The sequence below is a fragment of the Leptodactylus fuscus genome, chromosome 3, assembly GCF_031893055.1.
Source record: "Leptodactylus fuscus isolate aLepFus1 chromosome 3, aLepFus1.hap2, whole genome shotgun sequence".
Classification (NCBI taxonomy): Eukaryota; Metazoa; Chordata; class Amphibia; order Anura; family Leptodactylidae; genus Leptodactylus; species Leptodactylus fuscus.
The window spans coordinates 37903305-37928096 of NC_134267.1; the positions used below are offsets into that span (position 1 = coordinate 37903305).

Below are 24792 nucleotides of genomic sequence, written 5' to 3' on the forward strand. Positions count from 1 at the left end.
CACAAGGCCAGGGACATTAGGGGCCCGGCGATAGCCGCTACCGCTGTGTTTTTGTGGCCGGGATCGGTAAGTGACGCCACGGCAACACAAACACTATTATTATAGTCGGGGGTCTGAAAAGGGACAGGTAAGTGAACATAAAAAACACAGTTACTTACCCTTCAACGTTCCTGGCATGCTTCGGGCCTACTACTGTGAAGTCCCTGACATCACATGATCGGGGCCTGCGATGTCCGAACGTCAAGTAAGATGGCCGATACCACTGAGGACTGCAGCAGAGCCAGGGATAGGTAAGTGACAGTGTTTTTTATGTTTGTATCCCCCCCTTGGGTCTTCGATTATTAGTATAGTAATTGTTCATGGGTGTCCACAGTGTGGCATAATACTGTGTGTAGAGGCCACTATGGGACATAATACTGTGTGCAGGGGCCACTATGGGACATAATACTGTGTGCAGGGGCCACTGCGGGGCATAATACTGTGTGCAGGGGCCACTATGGGGCATAATACTGTGTGCAGGGGCCACTATGGGACATAATACTGTGTGCAGGGGCCACTATGGGACATAATACTGTGTGCAAGGGCCACTATGGGACATTATACTGTGTGCAGGGGCCACTATGGGACATAATACTGTGTGCAGGGGCCACTATGGGACATAATACTGTGTGTAGAGGCCACTATGGGGGATAATACTGTGTGTAGGGGCCACTATGGGACATAATACTGTGTGCAGGGGCCACTATGGGGGATAATACTGTGTGCAGGGGCCACTATGGGGCATAATACTGTGTGCAGGGGCCACTATGGGACATAATACTGTGTGCAGTGGCCACTGCGGGGCATAATACTGTGTGCAGGGGCCACTATGGGGCATAATACTGTGTGCAGGGGCCACTATGGGGCATAATACTGTGTGCAGGGGCCACTATGGGGCATAATACTGTGTGCAGGGGCCACTATGGGACATAATACTGTGTGCAGGGGCCACTATGGGGGATAATACTGTGTGCAGGGGCCACTATGGGGGATAATACTGTGTGTAGGGGTCACTATGGGGCATAATACTGTGTGCAGGAATGCGGGGGTGGGGGGGTCGGTCGAGGTCTTCGGCATCAGTGTTGGTCAGGGGGCCCTATGTCAAAAGTTCGCAACGGAGCCCTGCCATTCCTAGTTACACCACTGATTCTCTCCTTATCCTGGCACAACCTCTCTGTTGTGAGATTGTTATGTAAGGTTTTACTGTTTCGGTATCGCCCATCTCATCTAGGATTATGGACACTAGTAAGGTCGAGTAAGGATAATCTTCAATCATTTTATTGATGGCTGATAACTAGCAGTAGGCTGACCTTTGGCAGTTCATCAGATCAAGCGCTCTAGAAGCCTCCGCAGCAGATTCGGTTCCGTGTCCCTTTTACATTTATTAGACTTTTAGGCTGGCGCTGCAGGGCGACTTCGGCTGCATCTCCTGTCACATGACCAAATATTGCTGTGTAGCCCTGTTATTTGTTCACTAATGTGAGTGACGTTACGTTGTGACCCTGTGGGTGTTGGGACTGTGACTGTGACTTATAGATGCAAAGATTGAACAGTCACCATCAGGGTACAATGCGACTGCATTCACTTACATTAAAGGGGTTGTCCAGTCTCAGACCAATAATAAGAGCCAAGAGCTTTCACGTCACGTCTTTTTGACATTTTTGTGGCTTTTGTAACTTTTTTGGTTTTATTTATTTTTTTGCCATTGAAAACGTGGTGGTCAGAGGTCACAGGTTATTCAATAAGAAATCATGAAGAGCCTTAAAGTTTTTGTTTTTTTTGCTGTTGTGTTCATTGAACACCATCTCCCCCAATTTTTGGTTTTCTTGGTGTTTTTTTTCTGTTCTTCTAAAACCGGTCTCTTTCAGACGTTTTTGTATAGACTTACAGATTATATGGGAAGAAAAAAACCTTTAAAAGCGACGTGTGCACAAAAACATCAAGAGAGATAAACACCCAGAGATGAGGAACAATGCAGCGGCGGGATAAAAGTGTCTGCCGGAAGCCCAAGTGCTTTTGTGCTCTGCGCCCCCTAAGGGTCAGTATGGGAAATCAAAGCTTTTTGCAGCAGTTTTCAGTTCTATTTTTTTCTCTTGAACAGATTCCACAGAGAGAACATCAAAGGTTTCTTTCTTTGGAATTCTGATGTTTTTGTGCGGGAAGAAACAAGAACAAGTGCGAAGAATAGAGTAAAAGTGACGTGACAAAAAGTCTAATCTTCCCTCACAGCTCAGAACTCTCAGGGTACACTGGCAAATCTATAGGGATCACAGTTGTGGCGGGGTCTGGAGGTCACACTCACCTTGCTACGGCTGGATAAACCTTTTTTAGGGATGACAGTCTAACTTTATGACCCCTACCGCACTTAAGTGAGATTATTTTATTTTTTTTAAATGTAGATTGTGAACCTCATATAGAGCTCACAATCTACATTTTTCCCTATCAGTACATCTTTGGAGTATGGGAGGAAATCCACGCAAACACAGGAAGAACATACAAACTCCTTGCAGATGTTGTCCTTGGCAGGATTTGAATCCAGGACTCCAGCGCTGCAAGGCTGCAATTACTAACCAATGAGCCACCGTGTTGCCCCCAGAGTGAGATGATTTATGATACACTGCCTTCCACTTTCTGAAAGGAGAAAATAAACCCTTTCATGATAAGGAGTCAGTTGTCAGCAGGATACACTACATGCCACTGTGGTCATCAAGAGAATAGGTTAAGCATTAAAAGAAATCACTACCACAGTCACATCTGCCGTTTAGATGCGACAAGGCCCAACCACATCAATTTCTTCATTTATTAGACAATTTCTGAAAGTTTTGTTTCACCAATCTTTAGAAGTGCCCATTAATCCGGGCTGCAAGATAGACGGAGATGTCCGGTGGTGACCGAAGTCAGGCGAGGAGCAAGCACACGTGCAGGGATATAGTCCTGGCTAAATCAAGGTTGGTGGGTAGGTCGGGCAGTCATGGCCCCCGCAGGAGCCTTGGGACCGTAGTTAGTGCTGATGGTGCTAGTAGAGGACAGTCTGGAGTAAACCCTTGTCTGCTGACATAAATGGAGTTTATGATGCAATATACATTTGGCAGACTCGCTCCCTGGGTCTCCCAGTCTGACCCTGTTGTCTCACATCTAGTTGTATATTGTGTAATCTTTTTCTCATCACGTGCCAATGACATGGCCCTAACCCAAGTTCACTACAAACATAGGAAAAGCAGATACAAGCTGGTACAGGCTGGAAAGTTCTGGGCCAGTGAGAACAAGTGCAAGATGTCGATAAAGATCATCACAAACTGCAAGGTCTATATCACACGCAGATAAGAAGCCAAAGACGTTACATAAGACACGGGTCACTTCATCTGTTGGGGTTGGTTTTGTATGCAAGTATATAGCACAGGCCCGTGTAGCCCATAAAGATGGTGTTTTTGGTGCAAAACTACCTTCATCAGTGCCATTCTAATACACAAGACCCCTGTTCTGGTAATGGGTGGGGGTCCCATCCGCTGGACACGTAGCACTGATACATTTATCACCTATTGTATGGATAGTTGTTAGGTTTGTGTCATTTAGCAGGCGCACTTATAGACCGACACAAGAGGCATCACATTTATTAACAGTTGCGCCGTTCTTAATAATTTTGGCCATTTTGTGCCCCAGTACAAGCCCCTCTATGCCGGCGAGCAGATGCTGTACATTTGTACCCGCATTTCTTTCTGGCTTCGGTTATGCCAAATCCTCTGATACTTCGGAGGTTCAGTCTTTTGTCTCGTTCAGTCTTCTAACTGGATTCACACAGATATTGATCCACAGAAAATTTGCTCACTTGAAAGCAAACAGAGAGTAAGGATCCCCGGCCCCCTCCATTCTTAGATCAGTGGGGGACACAGCAGCCAGACCCCATCCCCTCCACCAATCATGTATGTATTCTCTATCCTATAAATACTTTTTCGTGCCATACTGACCCCCCCTCAAATAATGAACGGTAGAATATGGCCTAACAGAGAAAATAAAGCCTGAAGAGTGGAAAAACTATCACTAAAAACATTCCCTTTGGCTGCACTATAACGCACACCCAGCTACCATCGCCAAGGGAGTGATTGGAATAAGTACAGGCCCCATTTCTTATTTACATGTCCAGTACAACTAAAAGGAGGCCGGGCAGTACTGAAACATGCTAAACAAAGGCCAAGCAGATTCCTCGAGTCAAAAAGCCAACACACCTCAATAACCACGGAGTTGCCTTAAAAGGGAGTCTGTCAGCAATTCTCCAACCTGCTGACAGCACTAGATGCCAGTTAAAGCATGCCGTGGTGGTTGTACTAGATAAAAGCTATAATATGTTCCATAACCACAAGGACCAGTGTCCATTGTGAGCGCCCTATCAGTAAAGTCTCATCGACCTCCTGCAGTAAATGTTCCCTAAGGGCTAGTTCACATGGCAGAAAAGTTCTCCGCCGTGTGGTATTTTTGGCGCGGTAGTGCATCGGCATTCTGTCGTAGCATCCCGCTCCTTATTAGACCTGAATGAATGGCCCTAAACAGGAGCATGTCTCGAGCAGGTCACTTCTTATTTTCTGCTACTAGCTAGCAGGGAAAAAAAAAAAAAGCAAGCGGTCAAATTGAAGTGAATGGGAGCCTTTTTTTGCAGGCGGATTTCACGTCAAAATCCGCCTGCAAAAAAACGCCACGTGAACATACCCTAAGTCCACCCCGCTGTTCTTGAGTGACGGCTCAGGCGTCCAGCCAGGAGACTTCTTACTTTATACAGAGCTTTCAATAAGTGAAGGGAACGTAAATGACAATGACAGAATACAACGTACCGTACAAGTGAGACATTGCCTAATGGACAGGACAGTATGTTATACATATATGTGTTTACAACATAGATTAAAAGGGAAAGTTTCACCATCAAAACCATGCTGCCATTATCTTTCAAGCTGAAAAATGCCCCGATCTGTTGTAAAACGTCACCTCTTCTGCTTCATGGGCACGTGACCCAAATACCAGAGTGTGGTATCATATTAGTATATATAGGAGACCAAATATATCTAGAAGCCAAATCCTGGAGCTGGGATTATCAGTAGGTCTTTGTAGAATAGGAGGAAATCCAAGCAAACATGGGAAGAACATACAAACTCCTTGCAGATGTTGTTCCTGGTGGAATTTGAACCCAGGACTTCAGCACTGCAATGCTAACCACTGAGCCACCGTGTTCGCTACATTTCAGATTTTGATCGGTCAGATTTACAGCCATGACATTTAGGCCCCACAATGAAGAAATGCAACAGTGAAAAAAATGCTGCGTCTTACAGCAGCAGCACAGCGAGATATTTCATCTGCAAACTGCGGGAAAGAAAGCTGCATTTTCAAGAAACACGGCATGTTGATTTTAGCTTTGGAATTGGCGGTTTTGTTTGGATCGTGCAGGTCTGAATGAGAACTGCCATTCTACTCTGGAGTCTCTTCAGATATATAATAAGAGAAGGCCCAGGGTTGGTAAGCAAACAAAAACAGGGTTATTCACCTCCCCTGGGCTCCAGAGCTGCTCCTGGTCCTCTTCAGGGACCACATAGGTCAGTGATTGGGCCTTAGTGGTACATGGTGTTGTGCGACAAAGACGTAAGTGTGACCAGTATTATCACGCTTGTATCAAGATGCCACATGACCGGCTAGGTCCAATTACAGGCCTTAGCAGTTCCTTACGTTATTAAAGAGCCAAGAAGAAGACGAAGACCAGTGGCAGAGACCAGGGAGGTGAGTAACATTTTTTTTTTTTTTTTTAATGTTTGCTCACCTTCCCTGGCCCTTTGCTATTTATACTCTGGGGTCTAAGGAGACCCCTAAGTATAAGGCCCCGTTCCCACGGCGTAACACATCACTCATTTAGACACGTAAACACGTAACAGGGTGAGACGCTTCAAAACAGATCCCATTGACTTCAATGGGTGCAGGCTTACGCGCGCAATTTATAACCCATTGATTTCAATGTGTAGTGCGCGTAAGCTGGCACCCATTGAAGTCAATGGGATCTGTTTTGAAGCGCCTCGCTCTGTCACGTGTTTACATGTCTAAATGAGTGGTGCGTTACTCCGTGGGAACAGGGCCTAACAGTAGTTCTGGTTTGGTCCCAATAAAACTGTAGTCAAAGGTGCGCAAATGAATGGACGTGCACAGAATCCCGTTGGTTATCTGGACTGACTGGTGGTCTGGCTATTTTTTGATGAATTGGCCAGCGCTAGAAGATGTTTTTCCATTTAGACCTATTGTATATTTCATGTATTGTTCAGCTGCCATAGTTGTGTCTAGACAATAAACGGGGAGACGTTGGGTTTAAGTTCTTTTGGTTTTTAACATTTAAAATGCAGATAATATTAGCAAAAACATCATGGAAGAAAGAGATTGGTACTGAAGAAGAAATGACACAGACGGCAACTACATAACTCCATTCTGCAAGTCTACAATAAAATATTGAGCTTCTTGTTCAGTTTTGTCAACTAAAAGAAACAAATAATAAAATCAACTTTATGAATCCAGACATTTGTTCCAATGGCGCGTAGGAAGTATTTCAAGTAAGCTTTAATGGAATATGCACACGGCTCCAGTCACTTATGGAGACCATCTTGCCGCCACTTCCGTGGGATTCGGACAAGGGCAGATCTTCTTACACGGATCATCTGTTCTATTCATCTGAATGGGGTTGTTTTGGCTGCAAGAACATTGATTTCTACAAGATGAATAAGACATTTCTGCGATAGATCTACCACCTGTCAATCCACTGTCTACGTGCCTGGATGTCAAAGCGCTGCAGAAGATGGAATCCTATATGGAAAGTATAGGATACAAAGTAGACTGGAGTGTCTGACCTATGGGTATAAGTGCAAGTGTAAGCGACTTCCGACCCTTATCGGGCAGTGCAATCTGGAGTGTTTCAGTGACATGTTAGACAGACCAGCTGTAGCATGTAATGTATGTCAGTAAATCTGCTATAATAATAATGCGGGCTCGCTCTTTACCCATCTGAGACTCCCAGATATTCCCCACTACCAGGGGACGTCACAGCAGAAAGGGCCACGGTCGGCAGAAGTCGGGGTAAGGGGATGCGAGTGGGGTCTTGTGGTGTTCATGTAATGAATCCTATTAGGAGAATTCCCAGGGTGAAAATAATGAACCAGACAGATTTTAAAGGGGTTTGTCCCAAGATCAAAAAAATATCAACTAACTATAGGATAGATGGTAAGGGTCTGGTGGGGGCCCAATGAATCACAAAAACTAAGGGCCCTCCCTCTTACTGCTCTATTCAACATTATAGCCCTGGGAATAATAAATGGAGTGCTGCGCTGGACTATCTTTGGCAGTCAATGGAGCGGCAAAGTACATGCTGGACCACTGCGCGACTCATAATGAAGGGCACTGGATCCCCCCTCCCCATTTCTCAGACACTTAGTAACTATCCTGTAGTTAACGCATATGCTAATATTTTAGGACAACCCCTTGATAACTAGATCCAGATCCTGGTGACACCTCTTAGCTAGGCCTCTGGATGTCATTATTAGGACTAGTGTGTCCTACAATTACCCTGGACCACCCGCTTCTCCTATACAATATCCCTGATCAAACTTATTACCGAATCTACAGTAAGCAAATCTATATCAGAGATGTTCTCTCCAATACACGTCCTCGCCTGGGATCCTGCCCCTGCTAGGTACACATCTCATGCGTGGCATTACAGAATATAGACGGGTACATTATTCTCAGGGTGGGCACGGGAATCTGTGCAAACTGCAGACAGTCTAAGATCAAAAAGAAAAACCACTCACCTCCAAACATAACCAGACACCTATGTGCTATCAGAGAGGAAGTACTGAATATAGGAAATCTGAGCATTAGAAATCACAGTAGCATGCACAACCTCTAAAGTTATTGCGTTGATAGTGCCTATGGGACACAGCTCCTCCAAGTTCAAAATACAGCAGCGTTCTGAATAACCAAGTCAGGAGAACCATAGTCAGCAACTCTTCAAAATCACCGGGAAGCACCGTGTATTCAAGTAACAGATAAGCCACCATCCTCTCCCGGGGGGCTCATTCACAGACTCCTGAGCTTCATTCTACCGTACTGTTACATGAAACATACAATGCAAGTCCCATCACAGTCTGACAACTGCAGGCAACAAAATAAGAATGACAACGAGAAAATAAAAAGTCACACGCTTGTCCAGAAGTTGTATCCCAAAGACACTGGAATGGACGAGATCCCATGTGGAAGTGTAGGCAAGCACTGACACCTTAAGCGTCAACTCACACAGGGATTGTCAGACTGCTGGTCCCCAATCACGTACAAGCATCCGGGTCGTCGTCCTTCGGGGGTTCTATTGCTGCTCCGTGCTGCCAAAGAAATTTCTGCAGGGAGGACAAAGTGGTGAATATTATGTTCTGGAAACAAAGCTGAATATACCTATCTATCTATCTATCTATCTATCTATCTATCTATCTATCTATCTACCTACCTACCTACACACACCTATATGGTGGTCTCTCCCTAAGGAGTTTCAATATCCCCTTAACCCGGTCTAGAAGTCTCTCACTTCTGCCAAGTCAATCTTCTCTGCGCTGGGCTGAAGAGATCCAAACAGATCGAAACAGCTGTCCTCGGCTGAGAGACTGACTTGGTAAAATCCCACATCATTGCAGCAAAGGCCTCTGGGAAGGTCGGGCATGATGTTAAAGGGAGCGCCCTCTAGTGGGCTGCATGACTGAGGCACTGTCTCCCTATATTAACACCATGGGTGACAGATTTGAATCATATTCTTCCCTTATATAAATAATGTAAGTGATCTTTCTTTTCCACAGCAGTAGGTGAAGCGTCTCTTCATCTCAGGACAGTATACATTTATCATAGGTTACGGTGCCATCTTGTACATTACACACACACAGAGTAGATGCCACTCTCCTTGCTCTCAATAGCAAAATGGAGAAGTATCAATGTGGCGGGCGCAACATACAGTGAGGTTGTGGATATCACAAAAACAGCGGGGCCTAGTACAAAGAGAACACTATACTGGAGTTGGTTTACTAGACAACATTACCATACTGAAACTCACTGACCTTGACGCTAGCTACAAGCCATCCATCACAAGTGACTACACCAGGATTATTCAAACCGAGGTGAGTCTCACTAGTAAGCCATGGCTCCCCGGCTGGTAATGCACAGATTCCTGCCAGTGTCAGCTCCAGCACAAAGCAGGGACTCTAAAGCAGAAACATCACTGATAATGGCAGCTTTGCATTGTCAGTGCAGTCACCATGGTCAGAAAGGCTGAAGGGCCTGTGGAGACAACATCACCAAAAGTCCACAGGTCTGGGAGCAGTCCAGCCCGAGTGCTGAATGCTCGAATCTGGAAGCAAAGGCATTATATACTAGCCCTGGAGGTAGAAACCTCTTCTCCCCTCTCTGGGGGGCTCCTGATAGTTTGGGAGATGGGGATGGGGTAGTGTCTGACGCTTCTGCAAAGTATTTTGTGCTGCGCTATATATCTATACATGTGTTATATACTTGTATATTGTGCTGCTACTGGTATTACGTGTGCTGTACGTGTATCTGTTTTCCATTGGTGAGAGTATTTGTTTGGCACCCCATGGGAGTATTTCTTTGGCGGCAAGACCCCGGCATCACAACGGATTGACTGGTGAGGCCAGAGTCAAACTAAAGTTTCATAAGTCCTCAACTAGACAATATTCATAATAATAAAAAATAAAAGATTAAATGTAGGATCTGGTATTTGTGGACAACGCACTCACCTCAGTATCTGTTTTAGTTCCGGACTCCTGTAGATGTACTTATGTCTGTATCCCAGATCTTTGTGGAAAGGAACAAACTGTACCTTGTAGTCCCGTAAACTGCGCGCCGGGGCAGCAATGTTGTAAAGCTGCAGAGAGGATACAATAACATGGCATGACACATAGGCAACTAAACCAGGAGACTGCAATGTAATTTGCCTTCAGTGTGGCCACATTTAGGCTAAGACCCAAAGTAGTGAATCACAGCTAAGAAACTATACAATTTCTGATTTCTTCCTGCAATGTGGGGATGACATTAGATAGAACCCCAATCGCTTTGCTGGAACGGTATACAATGCACCATTCTTTTCTGCTGCGTTTCCTCCGTGTGTGCCCTTAGCCATAGGTTGTTCAGGTTCTTGAATACAATTTTTGGTTGGTGTGCATTTTTTTTTTTTCCACTTTCAGAGTTTTCCATTGTAATATGGCCGTCGGTGGGAGTCCTCTGACACTGTAAGGACTGATCTGCGTCTGCTAATACCCACTGGCATGGCAGAGGACACCTATCTAAAAATCACTATATGGACCTCGCTGGGCTCCATGCAGACAGAATCAGTTATAACCCCCCCACCTTGCTAAAGACTTGGGACCTGCAATGACCTCTGCCAAAAGCCAGTGGGTGGTCATTTAGAGGTTAATGTTTGACTAGGCCATTTCTATTACAGAGCAGATCTAGTGCCAGAAATCAGTGTGTAACTACAGTTCTGATCTCTGTGCTCATGGTGCTCGGCCAAGCAATACACCCAAACTCTTGGGCGGTCTACACCCAGTAACCCCTCTCTTTTCACTATATTTTAATAACCTCACATTACTTTGTGCTTCTTTATACAAGAACAGATGAGAAACAGACGTGCAGATGAGATAAATACCTTTCTTCCTAGATGGAATGGGATCACAGGGTCGTCTTCTGCGTGTAGAATGAGTAACGGGCATGATATATACTTTACACTAAAGCAAGACACAGAATAAAGGGTTCAGTCCACATCTTTAGGATAGTGAATATGTACAAAATAAACTAAAATTGGTTCTTGTAACATGTATAAGACATATCATCAGACAGAGCCCAGCTGTCAAATACAAGGAGCGGTAACCACTAACGTGGCACATGGTATTGCAATATGAACAAGCCCCTCACTGGACATGACCTGTGCACAAAAAGGTACCAACTGGCCTCAAAAGTCATGTGCTGTGGACAGAAATTCAACGTCACCAAGGTGCCGGCCAACCTTCTGAACCAAGAATCTTTGCTGGTGCTGTTGTAGGGGGCAGACGGTGAACATAACCTTTTGTATCAAGCTTCAATCTTGCTGCCTGGTAAATGAACATTTAATCCGTACGCCAATGAGATGTGCTGTGCGACCGGGACATGGCCTCACCTGCCGGAGGACCCCTAATATAAAGAGTGACAGGGCCCATGTGTGGTGACCACAGGTGAAACACGTTGCAAACATTGTCATACCCGGGGGTAGCAAATGACTAATTATAATATGGATTAAATGCCAATTTTGTCTGCCGCAAGACTGAACTACCAGACAAGAAAAGGTTCACTATGTCACTAGTAGCCCACACAACAGAATGTCAGATTGTAGTGGTGGGAGATTCCACTTTAAAGGGATTCTATCATTAAAACACATATTTTTCTCGTTGACACTTAGGAGAAAAATAGCCTTTCTTAAGGCTATTCCTATCTTTAGATGTCTTCTCCACGCCGCCGTTCCGTACAAATCCCAGTATTCGTCGGTATGCAAATGAGTTCTCTCGCAGCACTGGGGGCGGACCCATAGGCTACAAGAAAATGGCCGCTTACTTACTGTGTAAGTGGCCGTTTTTCTTGTGGCCGCGGGCATGCGCAGTCGGCTCTGCCCAAAGCCGCAGGAAGAGGACGTTCCTGAAGAAGATGGAGGCGTCGCTGGAGAGTTCTCTCGCAGCTTCGGTTCCTCCCCCAGTGCTGCAAAAAAAAATCATTTGCATACTGACGAAAACTGGGATTTCTACGGAACGGCGGCGCGGAGAAGACTTCTAAAAATAGGAGAAGAATAGTCTTAAGGCTATTCCTACGTGTCAACCAGAAAATAATGTGTTTTAATGGTAGAATCCCTTTAAGATCCCTTATTGGGTCATGTGATCAGCAATCTGACTCGCTGATATACACAATGTCTGCTGCGTGGAGCAGAAGTCAGTTTCTTCATGCAAGAGAATAGACTTGCATAGAGAAACCTCCAGCACAGAGAGGAGGCTGTGTGTATCTGTGAGTCAGTCTGCTGATCACATGACCCAACAAAGGGCCTAAACCGAGGCAGTAGTAAAGAAGAGGGAGCGGTGGGTGAACAAATACTACAGTACTAATGAGTAATAAAAATTGCCACAGGGCTTCAGTGTAATAGTATTATTACAAATATAGGAGTGACTTACTTGTCATCATTTGCAAACTTTATGCCACTCGCTGTGATGGGATCAAGGAAAAACCAGTCAAAGCCAGGGAAATACCTGTATATCTAGAGAAGTAACAAGACAAGAGAACAGTGCATGTAGATAATGTAGACACCGAAACAGTGGATTTCACATGCAATGGCTGTGTAGACAGTAATCGTAGTGCAATAGGGCTACATTTATGCGACACGACACCACGGGACCTGCTGAGGCCCAATGACAAACCTCAGCAATCCTTGATGTCAGGGAGAAGCGCCAAAGAGAACATGGAGCCGTGCCGGAGCCCAAGAGCAGTGAGGAACACCGTTTTTTATACTTGATCACCTTTGCTTATTATACTTTTGGGTCCCCAGCGTGTAATAGCAGTTCCGGCTCGGATGTGTTGGCTTCATACAAAACTGCAGTTAGACCCTTGTAAATAACTGATGTGAACCAAATCACATTGGTTATCTAGGTTGAGGTTTTGGTTATTTTTCACTTAATAATGGCCCAGCCCTACATACAATAATAAATAGCATTCAATGAATGAATAATGCTTAATATTTACCACGGAGAATGGATGACTCTTAGCCTCTTCTCGGATGTTTGTAAATGGAGACTCTAGTATTAGAGAATCAGGAGGGGTTTCTGCAAATATATAAAAAAAAAAAATAATCAATGAGCGCTGTAAATTCTACTTTGCATGACCCAAGAGATGTCTGAAAACATACAACAGAAGAGTTGTGTAGACGAGGCCTATGTGCATGTATCAAATGGATCAAAAATCTTCATGATCCAAAAAGGCTGGGAAACATCTGAGCTCCAGGGTGGAGAGGCACAAATTAGGGGGTCTATGAATGTCGCGAATAGGCACAAGCACAAAACGCCTACGACAAAGCCATAGAAAAGAATATTCTAAGGAGCAATGATAGATTCAGTTGTCATACCCTGTGAGTACACGTGACTTACCTCTCTCGCACAGTCTCCTCACTAAATTTGTGGCAACCCTATAATCAGAAGATACCATTAGTAAGCGCTTATTCTAGATAGACTTGGAGTGATCTAAAACATTCAGGGAACCTCATGTGAGGATAATAAATCAGATCATGACATTGTCAGATTCCTGTACATTTCATTAAACATGTATGCTTTCTTTTAATAAACTGTATCCCATCCTACCCAATGTCTGAGCTGTACAAGCGTCATCTCCCTGGCCAGAAATGACTGGAAACAACAGGAACTTCTCAGAACTCCACACCCAATACTGAGACCAGACTGATACTGAATATTGTCTGAGTGGAGTCATAAATCTCATCTGCTGAATATTTATCATTCATTCCACTCCAACCCAGGGCCGCTTTAACCATAGGGCCAACGGTGCAGCCACCCTGGATCGATCAGGACAGTCCCGCATTTCCAGCGTTATCAGCTCCGCAATCCATTATTCTGCCTTCAGCAGATGATGTCTGCGGCAGGGAAGAGCAATGAGTGCCGAGTCACAGGCATTACAGCCGAAGCCTACAAGTTAGGTGAGTAATCTTTGGGGGTTTTTGTGTGTATGTGTGTGGTGGTTGTGGGGGCAGTGGAGCTCATGGAGGCTGTTAGTTATGGGGAGATTAAAACGACCCTGATCCAAAAACCTCTCAGAAATGCCCACTTTTGGTATACTGGTATAAGGGCCATTTTGCAGGACAATCCCATAAAAAACCCACTACAAGAACGTAGATCTGCAAGATGTAATGGCTGTCTGATTCTTGGGGAAAAAATAAATAAATCCAATTTCATTTCAAATCTCCATCACTGAGGTCGGCAAGTACAGAGCGTAACTGCGAACACACTAAATAGACCCTGTGTCATGTATCGCCTCACACTCAGGCCCCACTTAGACATAGCACTGTGTACTTTAGTTGAGATTGCTCCCATTTTATTACATATATCCGCAGTGACATGTACAGAGTTTTAGCACATTCCCAACAGACCACATACCAAGGCAAGAAAATACTGGAGAAACATTTTTTGTGCTTACCCTGTGCCTAGCGAGTGCCCCCAGATGTACACTGGATTGTCTCCACTTCTGGCCTTTATCCAATCAAAAACATGGAGCGCATCATAGGTCATTCCAGTCTCCGACGGAGAGCCGACAGAGTCACCCCATCCTAAAGGAGATAGAGATTTTAAAATTGCTGCCTGTGACATAAGGAAGAACATCCCCCATTAACCTGAAACCATAGGAGGGACAGTTTAGCCAACAGAGAAGTAACATAAGTATATTAAAGTGATTCTCTCCGCCGTCCGTGAGCCCTCCAACATGCTGACAGCAAATATAATGTATAGAAGATGGAGAACAAAATCCATCTAGATCAACCGCTGTACATTAGTAGGAAATGTCCCTGAACGCTCTGGTGGGAGAGGTCGGAGTCTGCTCAGTAGGTTCCTTGCTATTTGATGCTATAGACAGGGGAAGGTATAGGGCATACATGAACTGAGTCGGACATGCAGTACTCTGTGTCCGATATAAAAAAAAAATGGTTTTGCGGCGGACAGCATAATACGCTCACCACTGCTCACGGCAGGACCCAGAACGGAGACCCGAACACTAGTGTGAACCTAGCGTCAGAGTAATCTGTGCAATCCTCATTGAACATATGAATATACTTAACGGGGACGTCGTACTAATTACCTAGTCACAATATATATATATATATATATATATACACACACACACACACACACACACATACATACATATACACACACAGAGTGTATATCCTATCCTACTAATATTATAAATGTGAAAGTTTGTGTTTGTTCCTCAATCACGCAAAAACAGCTGAACGGATTTGCATGAAATTTGCCACATACATAGATAGGAACCCCGATTAAAACATAGGCTACTTTTTATCCTGGTAAATGACGTCACTACATGACCGCAGTGAAGGAATTTAGGTTCACACTACACTAAAGGACCTGTGATGACGTCATCACAGGTCCTTGAGCCATTCTCAGATAGGATCATGCTAGGCAGGGCGGAGCTACACACTATTTTGTGGGCGGAGCTATATAGGATGAAGCTGGACAGTGTGAAAGCTGAAGAAAATGGAGTCTCATAGAAGATCAGGAGACTACAGAACATGCAGACTGTGTGAGGGCAAGAGGACTATATTGGGTGTAGAGTTTCAATGAGTACTACAGAGAATGTGTTGTTCTGCCTCTGATGGGGGAGAACTTTGGCACATTTCTGCAACATCCGTTCAACCGTTTCCAACACAGAAGCTGCTCAGACACTGACATAAGAACACCTCTCTAATCCAAATGGCCAGATGTAGCAGAGCTTAGGCAGCGCTGTAGCACAGTACGCTCTCCATATTCAGAGATGTACATACAACTGAGTATGCTGCGCATATGCAGCAACGTAGCAGAGCCGAGATGCGGGAGCAGGCGGATCATCCACAACAGCAATTGGCTAAATATAAGCAGCTCAGCACCAATACCAACCTGCATTACCCTTGCTATGACCATTTCTCTGCTTGGAGAGACCCCTTTGTTTTTTGTGTTTCAAGGACTTATAACCACAAACATCTAAAATAATGTTGCAAGAGTCAATCCACTATTAGAAATGTGTGTCACATGTAGAAGTACATGAATATATGATAGATAGATAGACAGATGATATATAGACAGACATGTAGGGAGGAGAAGGCTACACAAAGATCCAGGGCTATGAAGCAAGTCACAATCTACTGCAAGAGCTGTCAGTTACACATAGGAGAAAACAGCTGAGTAATGTGCTTTATATACATCTACCTATTTATACAGAAATATCTATTAGTCTCCCTGGGAATGAGGTCCATACATCAGGGACGTGCCTTGTGCAGCCACTGCTGGATTAATAGCTCTCTTGATACTCGCTGAGGCTTGTTATTATGATGCTAATGTGCGCCCACACCACATCTCTGCCGACAAACAGCGCTCTGTGCATTAATGGCCTCCCTCCTTATACAAGTCATGTAGATAGATGCATAGTACAGCACAAATACTGACTGGATGGAAATATTCTCTAACCGTCAGGGTTCAGATCTGGCTGACAGCAATCAGAGACTCTAGAGCTGGGGAGATACCAGATCATTGAAGATTTATTGACTGCCGGATAAGAACTCACAGTCCATCTAGTCCGTTCTCATATAATGATAGATATAGGATCTTCAGGCATTGCAATTACATGTAGGATTTAGCTTTCTGCTTGAAAAATCAGACATCTTTGTATTTAAGGACACCCACGGACACTACATGATGTCCCATTTAAAACAATGCAAATTGTGAACGGACGCAGATAGTGTCCGATGCTAAAATCTTGCGTGGACCTTAGCACCAGACACCGACACTAGTGTGAACGTCCCCTAAAACAAACACGTACGGAGAGATGACAGGTCGCCTTTAAGACCTTCACACGTGTTGTACCCGGGGTTTAGGCTGGTCCTATTGTAATGTACTAGGATAACCTCACTGAACAATGAATCCAAATGAGCAGGCAGCCGGGTGAAACTGAACACTCATCAGGTGACTGGGAGACTCCTGGGAAAGCTGGGTGAGTTGACATGTCTGCCTATATGGGTTAAAGAAGTTGCTGAATTTCAAGTGCCCCATCCCTACACTCTCAGCAGACAGGTCAGTACACATGCACTGCTCCGGATAAGAGCACATCTATATGGAGAAGTGGGGTTGTATGGCCAGCTTTAGGGCACGGACGTGGCCATTGGCTGGTCACCACAATTCTGTCTAATATAAACACCCCCACAAAACTGGCACTTATAAGCCTTAGTAAACCTGCAATGGGATGGATTTGCAAGAACATCTTTATTTTCCATTGATTTCTTCTGCTGATCCAGGATTACTCATCTAGAAAAAGGTGACAAAGAGCGGGATCGTGTATCCAGCACAGTATACAGATGTCACGTACTGGGATCACGTTCTCTGAGGAGACTGACATTTCGCTCTATCAGCACATCACCAGTCACTGCAGATCTTTACAAGAAGACTAAAATGGGTAACAAGACTTGAAGGATCGCTTTCTGATATTTTATTCCTCATTTCCTCTCAAGGTGACTTACGGTGTGCTAAACTTAGTACAGTCAATACAATGTCCTCCAAGACACTGCAGACCTTGTCTACGGGCGCTTCAAAGGTTTTAGGCTTCATGCACATGAATGTCTGCATCTGTAGAGACGGCAAATAGACGATACGATATCCATGAACTATCCCCGACCTGTACAGGCTCAGACATTTTATGTACTGGGGATAATATCACTCCTTAAGGAGAGATCACCTTCTCAGGAGTATGGAGTCTTACAAAAGCATTTTACATCTTGGAAAACAGATTTGCATATTTTTCCCATAATCTCCCCCAGTGGAGCAAAAAAGGCTTTTGTAAGACTCCATACACCTGAGAAGGTGATCTCTCCTTAAGGAGTGATATTATCCCCAGAACTTGGTCTAGAAGTCTCTCATCTCTGCCTAATCAGTTTTCCCTACGCTGTGCTGAGGAGATCGAAACAGCGCTGTCCACAGCTGGGCTACTGATTTGGCTAATCCCCGCATCATAGCAGTAAAGGCTTGTTGAAAAAGTTGGGCTTGATGTTTAAGGGGGCTGCCCCTAGAGGGCAGCAAGCAGAGGCACTGTTGTCCTATTTACAGCTTAGAAAACAGATTTGCATATTTTTCTCATTTTATGTAGTGAGCCTGAGCCGCAAGACAGACAGGAGTAGGACCTGGCCCCCTATATGGATCCATTACACTATAGGGGTATGTGTATGGGGCCATAAGAAAATAATAGGTAAGCGTGCTATGTGTTATAGACCATGGTGAATGGAACCTAAGGGCACGTTGAGATGGTGGAAAATGAAGAGGAACTGATCCTCTCGCTGTCTCGCACCACGGGTACTGTAGCTGATCAGCTGCGGAATCCACAGCAAGAACAAGCAGGGCATTTATTTTTTCAGGGTCCTGCCCTGCCTCCTGTTGAAAATAACGCAAAAAATTTAGTGTCAGATTCTGTCGTGTGAACATACCCTTAATCTGACAATTTCATAAAAGGCATACTAAACTACAAGTGTTCTCCTACTTGACCCAAAACTCTACCTAAAGTGAATTGAAGAGATGGACGCCCAGAATGAAATCTGACTGGTCACCTAAAGGAGTTTTCTAGGATCTAGCACATTGGACTAGAGATGAGCGAGTACTGTTCGGATCAGCCGATCCGAACAGCACGCTCCATAGAAATGAATGGAAGCACCTGGTACTTCCACTTTGATGGCGGCCAGCCGCTTAACCCCCCCCCCTGCGTGCCGGCTGCATCCATTCATTTCTATGCGAGCGTGCTGTTCGGATCGACTGATCCGAACAGTACTCGCTCATCTCTACATTGGATGTATCCTTATATTAGGCTATCAAGGTATAATCAAAGGGTTCACACCTTAGGGAAACCAATGTCCGACCCTTATTATCTGTCCAACACAGGCCAAGATAACATGGGATGAAGGAACTGGCATTGAAGGAACATTAGATAGCCTGTCTTATTGTATTTAGGCAGGTCGACTAACCTTAGTCTAATGTGAATGGTCACCTCTGCACAGGGCAATCCAGCACATCAACATCACATGTAACATGTAATGGAAAGGGCGCTCTCTTATACTTCATTTCAGATTAGGCAGAACAGCAGGACCTTCTGTAAGCCTTGGCAGCCGTGCTCTACTGTAGTATATGTAACTCACATTTATTAGCGCTACTATAATGAAGTATGTAATGGGAGTAATAAAACTGCACGGCCTACTAAGACAGCGCAGGTGACTGCAATAGCAAACGGCGTGTGATATTTCTACAAAGAAGGTTACATGGCAAGGTTAAAAGGGGACGGTTTCCAGTGATCTTATATCAATCAATATTGGTGCAGCTAAAGGAAGTTTAAAGCTTGAAAAGCGATATGGTAACTTTATTCTGCAGGTCAGTACGATTACAGCGCTGCCCAATTTATATAGGTTTTGTGTATGATATCTCTGGAGCAAATATCAGAAGCTGCAAGATCTGGCTGACAACAGAGAGCAGAAGAACTAGTGATTTAAACCTCATACGGCGCTCAGAGATAGATCCCAAGCACCCAAACGTCTTCACCATCACCAGCCACAAAGCCAGACGGAAACTGGTATAAAAAAAATAAAAGATCCACAAAGTCTAACCAGAACACATGATAAACTCAATCAGAAGAATGAACGTGTCCAAGCCAAAGGCCAGTCGGAGAGGCAACGTCAGAGCCAAAATCAAAACACATGCAGATTTCCAGGAATAATATTAGGACTAGTTCACACGGAGCAAAATGGCGCGGATTGTGACGCAGAGTCTGCCTCCTTACAATAGAGTCCTATGTAAACGAAGCCTAAAGGAGTCTATCTGTACAACCAAGATGCCATGATCATCTCTGGGATAAACTCACTAACCAGCAATTTGTCTATGTGATCATAGGTCTTGAATTTTTATATCTTTTAATAATTTTTAGTCAACAAACCAATTTTATACAGTTTATACAGTTGGAAGACTTATTATCCTTTTTATTGCTAATTCCACTTGGGACAAGGTGCATATAGTCTGGAACAGAATAGTGATAGAGCCATAGAGGTTATAAGTTGGATTCTCTTGGAACCTCCAAAGGTGACCAATCCAGTGAACGCGGCGTCCGGACGCCTGTCATTAATACATGCTCAAGTAGTGATTGTGACCTCACAGCCTTACCAGGTGAGCATCCGAATCAAAAGGGAAGGATTTGGGTACACCCCATATGTTATAAGGGTTCTGCACAGGGTGCGCTTCTTCGGTTATTTCTCCCTACAGCAGTTAAAGGGGTTGTCCCACGTCGCATACTCACCAGTCTTCGCTGCAGTAAATTCTCCTGTCTTCCGGCTTTGTTGCGTCATTGGTGGGCGGGGTTACATATGCAAAGCCAGCGGCGAGAAGTCGTCGCTTCTATGCCACTGGCCCTGCGTGTGCGCTGCCGATGCACTAGGCATCGGACGTACAGCCTTCACAATGTAATACAGACCCGGCATCCGCTGTAATAGAGAGGCGGATGCCAGGGAGTGTAGACGCCGGCACAGGTGAAGCCAGCAGCGGCAGGACCGATGCTGCTATTCCTCTCCTCCGCCCCCCCCCCCCCCCCACCTCTCCGGAATAGCAGCATTGCTCCTGCCGCTGCTGGCTTCACCTGTGCCGGCGTCTACACTCCCCGGCATCCACCTCTCTATTACAGCGGATGCCGGGTCTGTATTGGTGGCCCCTTCCCTCCCCCCAAAGTATAAACTACCCCCCTCCAGGCTCGCTCCCGTGCACTTAGCCCCTCCTCCCTCCCACCTCAGAGCAGCAGATACATCACTTGACTTATGACCAGATAAGTCAAGGGATGTGTCAAAAAAAATTAAAAAAAATGAATAAAGTAATATAGTGGACAAACAAATCAGTTTTGCTGAAGCAATGTATTTAGGAAAAGTCTTACATCCACATTAACAAGCAGTATAGATAGGATCCTTGTGATGGGACAACCCCTTTAAGATGCCATGAACAAATCTTTAAGGACCTGACACGTATGGTCACCTGGGCCCTAACATGGAAGGCTCCCCTATTTCCTCCTGTTTTCTCCACCTCACCCCTCCTTTTTTTCCCTCTCTCTTTTCTCTGCTTCCTCTCTCCTTCCTACTTTATTTTTCTTCTTGTTCATGTATAAGTTGCCCTTGCTGGCTGTTGCCGTCTTGGTTTGCAAAGTTGCATTTATGATCTGTTTTGGTTTATGTTGGATTATTTGTGAAAAATCAATAAAAAAAAATTGAATAAAAAAAAAAAAAAAAAAATGAATGCCATGTACAGTTGTGACTGGAGGATGTAGCAGGGGTTAACAGACCAGGATTATAATTCCCTTCTGCCGCTACAAGCAGTTTTGCTGACGTCCTCCATTGTCTGAACCCATGACGCATTTCCAGTGCACATATCACTAATGGTGAAGATGTGACAATATTACTGCACTTCCCGTTGTCTTTTTTAGAAAAAAATTAAAAAATGCAAATCTCTCTGTAACTAGAGAATTGTCCTTTTTTCTGGTTTACTCCTATATGTCCAGTTGTGACTTTCTCTTCCTGCGACGTTGGTGTATAATAGAGCACATGACAGAAAAGCTCTCCCTAGCACAACGTTCTGAGAAACTCCTTTGTTTCCTCCTCCTGAAAATAAGCTGCTTGGAACAGAAGAAGCATGTGATTTAGATTTGTACGTCGGCAGATCACATGACAATACTATTTTAATTGACTTCAAGGCTTGGTGCAAACTCCAGAACACATTCATAATGATAAAGACACAAAAATAGAAAATTTCTCACCTCTGTAGTCAAATGAGATGACATGGTAGCCCAGAGAGCTCAGCACCTGAAAGGGGACGCAAGCACAGAACAAATAGGTCACATATAAATAGGTCACATCTCATTAATAATTCCACCACAAAGTGTATATAAATACTAGGCCGCACGTAAACCGTATCACCATTACCATTCACTGTAAAAATGGATTGAAAAATTGATCAGCACGGTATACAGCACTTTCCCACACCTAAAACTTTTGCATAGTACTGTATATCAGATATCAGAGGTGCTGATATGGCCCCCACAGAGCCCTGATCTCAATATCATACAGTCCGTCTGGGATTACATAAAGAGATAGACAGATTGGAGCAAACCTACATTCACAGAAGAAGAAACTGTCTGCAAGTGTACCGAGAAGAATTGATGGAAGGCAAAAGGCGGACACAAGACCCTTTATTCATATGCAAGTGAGGAAAGAATCTAGATCTGAGGTCAAAGTCCAGGCAAGTTAAAGGGGTATTCCAAACTCCCCTGTTCACCACCATGCAGGCTGTCTGCTCTGTTCACTTCCTGGTTTTCTTGGTAATTTGGTGGTCGGGGTTTCACTTGCTGTGCTAGCTCTCTCCATAGCAGTACATGTTTGCAGTCAGTAATGACGGATAGTTGTAAATAAATTATCACAGTATCACTGGAAGCTCCACCATATGAAGCTGATGTTGCAGAGCTGGATTTGTTAGGTGATGAGAATCCCAAACTTACATGCTACAGGACCACGAGTCAGCTTGCAATATTTTAGGTCTGTGTTTAATGGACTACCTGTCTCAACCCTTATCAGAAAAATTCAGTTAGCCGACTGATAACTGGAAGAGCAGGAGATAAACAGCTCAGAAATACAAGCTGCTCCGAGCACTCAGCCCCCCTCCCCTCCTGAGAGCTCAGCCCCCCTCCCCTCCTGAGAGCAGGGAGCTACATCACTTGTCCTGGGCGAGAGATAAGACAATCCCCAGGTCTGTGGTTATGGAAACACAGTGTAAACAATGAAGTGAATAATCTCAGCGGCCATACAAAGCAGTTTTGCTTAATCAATGTATTTAGGAAAAGTCTTAAATCCACATAAGCTAGCAGTATAGATAGGATCCTTGAGATGGGACAACCCCTTTAAGGAACGCCCGCAAAGCACTCTCCTCTCATTTGCACATGAATAAACAGTGATTTACATGAGATGGGGGCACCAAAGCTGAACAACAGAGGCATATTTGGAAACTGTAGAATCATCTCTACCAGGTATCGGGAACCAATTTACTGCTGACAGACTCCCTTTAACTAGGGATATATCAGTATTTTAAGCTAGAACTGTGATCTTGGTAACAATGGAAAACTGAGAACCTCAGCTTTCAGGATAATAGATCCTAGGTGGTATAAAATCAGAGATATAGTTATTTCACATGCTCCCCCTCCCCGTTTGGCAACTGCTACTTTGTCCCTGGCAACGGTTAGAATAAAGGGAAGTTAAACTGGCTAATAAAGTACATTATGTAAATGTTCACTTAACATCCCCAGCACAATTAAAAAGAAAAAAAAAAAGTGTAAAAAAAAAAATAAAATTTAATTTTTTAATTCTTTTTTTAAAGGGTCTCATGTATACTTAGCAAAAATAGCCACAATGAATAAGGTTACATGTAGTTCTGTTATCACAGCATTTGTCTTTACCTGCAGTTTTGCTCGGACCCAAAATATCCAAATCAGACCTGCTATCATACTAAAGAAACCCCAGAGTATAGTTAGCGGAGGCCCATGGGAGGTGAACAAACATAAAAGAACAGAACACATACTCCCCTTCTATAGACGCTTATGTCCCATGGTACGAGGGTGCTAAAATAGTTGATTAGAATAGGGGAAAATGGGCAATGACTTGCTGTTGAGCCCCGGGATACAACCCATATCTCCCTTATTATAATCCTTGTCTGGGGGTGTGGCCTAAATAATCGCAATGAATTGTAATTGAAGAAAAATGCTCATTCCATCGCACTTTTTAATCAGGTCAATCAGCAAGCCCATATCTATCTATCTATCTACTCACACACACATATATATATATATATATATATATATATATATATATATATATATATATATATATATGGGTGTGGTGTGCATATAGTACATACACACACAAACACACACTCAAAACAGAAGTGAAAGTTGTTTGCCTAATAATGGAGCCATTTACACAGCAATCTCTTCGCACACATACAGGGTTTCTAAGGCCTGGACTAGTTACCTGACCTTGCTATAAGACCAGAAGCCCTTTGACACAGTTTAAGAAACTTGATCATGACAAGTGGCCCAAGTTCCTGCTTGTACCGTGCCCCAGAGAGTCATGTGTCTTCCATACGCAGACCTCGCTTCTTGTTTTATGTAGAAGAAAGGTACACCCGCTCTCCTCTCCCTACAGGTCTTTTCATTATTCAGCATATTCACGACTAAAGTGGCCCTGGATTTCAGTTTAGTGGAAATGTCAATGTTATTTGTCAGCCCAAAAAAAATAACAAAACAAAAAACCACAATACCTTATACAGTTGGACTCTGTGATCGCCACCTCTGTGGGGGGAAAAAGACAGAAAAAATATGATTTAAAATATAATGTCCTATATATATATAATATATATATATATATATATATATATATATATATATATATATATATATATATATATATTATATATATTCACATTTTTATTGATAAGTCAGTGGAGTGGTGCCTATTAAATAGTACTAAGCAATGGAATTTTTGAATGTGGCGAAATGTTCTGATTAATAGTTCCAACTTAGGTTTCATTCACACTGATGTTTGTAATTGCAAAGCAATAGCAATATTTGTGCCACTACCGAGTACAGTAAAATAGAAAAGGTCTCAGGCTCTACCCCCTACTACTATAAGGGCCCATTCACACGGGGCAAGAGGGGGCAGATTTTGGCGCAGAATCCATGTCATAATCCGCCCCCTCACAATGGTGGTCTATGAAGACTGCTAGCGGCAATAAGAAGCGAGCTGCCCTTTCTTCAGGCGGAATCCGAGCCTGATTCAGCCGCGGTGTCCACCTCGCGGCAGCACGC

At 44.1% G+C, this 24792-nt stretch overlaps 1 protein-coding gene across 2 annotated transcripts in view; it reads right to left on the reverse strand.

Annotated features, from left to right (window-relative positions):
- Window positions 1-6445: 6445 nt before the first annotated feature.
- ABHD12 (abhydrolase domain containing 12, lysophospholipase) overlaps window positions 6446-24792 on the reverse strand; it is a 68726-nt gene continuing 50379 nt past the window's right edge. For both annotated transcript variants that reach the window (XM_075267435.1, XM_075267434.1), the window contains exons 5-13: window positions 24246-24276; window positions 21697-21742; window positions 14314-14443; window positions 13257-13294; window positions 12856-12935; window positions 12291-12373; window positions 10748-10826; window positions 9840-9967; window positions 6446-8441 (exon numbers count right to left, since the gene is read on the reverse strand). In XM_075267435.1, coding sequence (XP_075123536.1) covers window positions 8411-8441; window positions 9840-9967; window positions 10748-10826; window positions 12291-12373; window positions 12856-12935; window positions 13257-13294; window positions 14314-14443; window positions 21697-21742; window positions 24246-24276 — 646 coding nt within the window. In that variant the 3' untranslated portion in view covers window positions 6446-8410. The remainder of the gene's footprint in view (window positions 8442-9839; window positions 9968-10747; window positions 10827-12290; window positions 12374-12855; window positions 12936-13256; window positions 13295-14313; window positions 14444-21696; window positions 21743-24245; window positions 24277-24792) is intronic.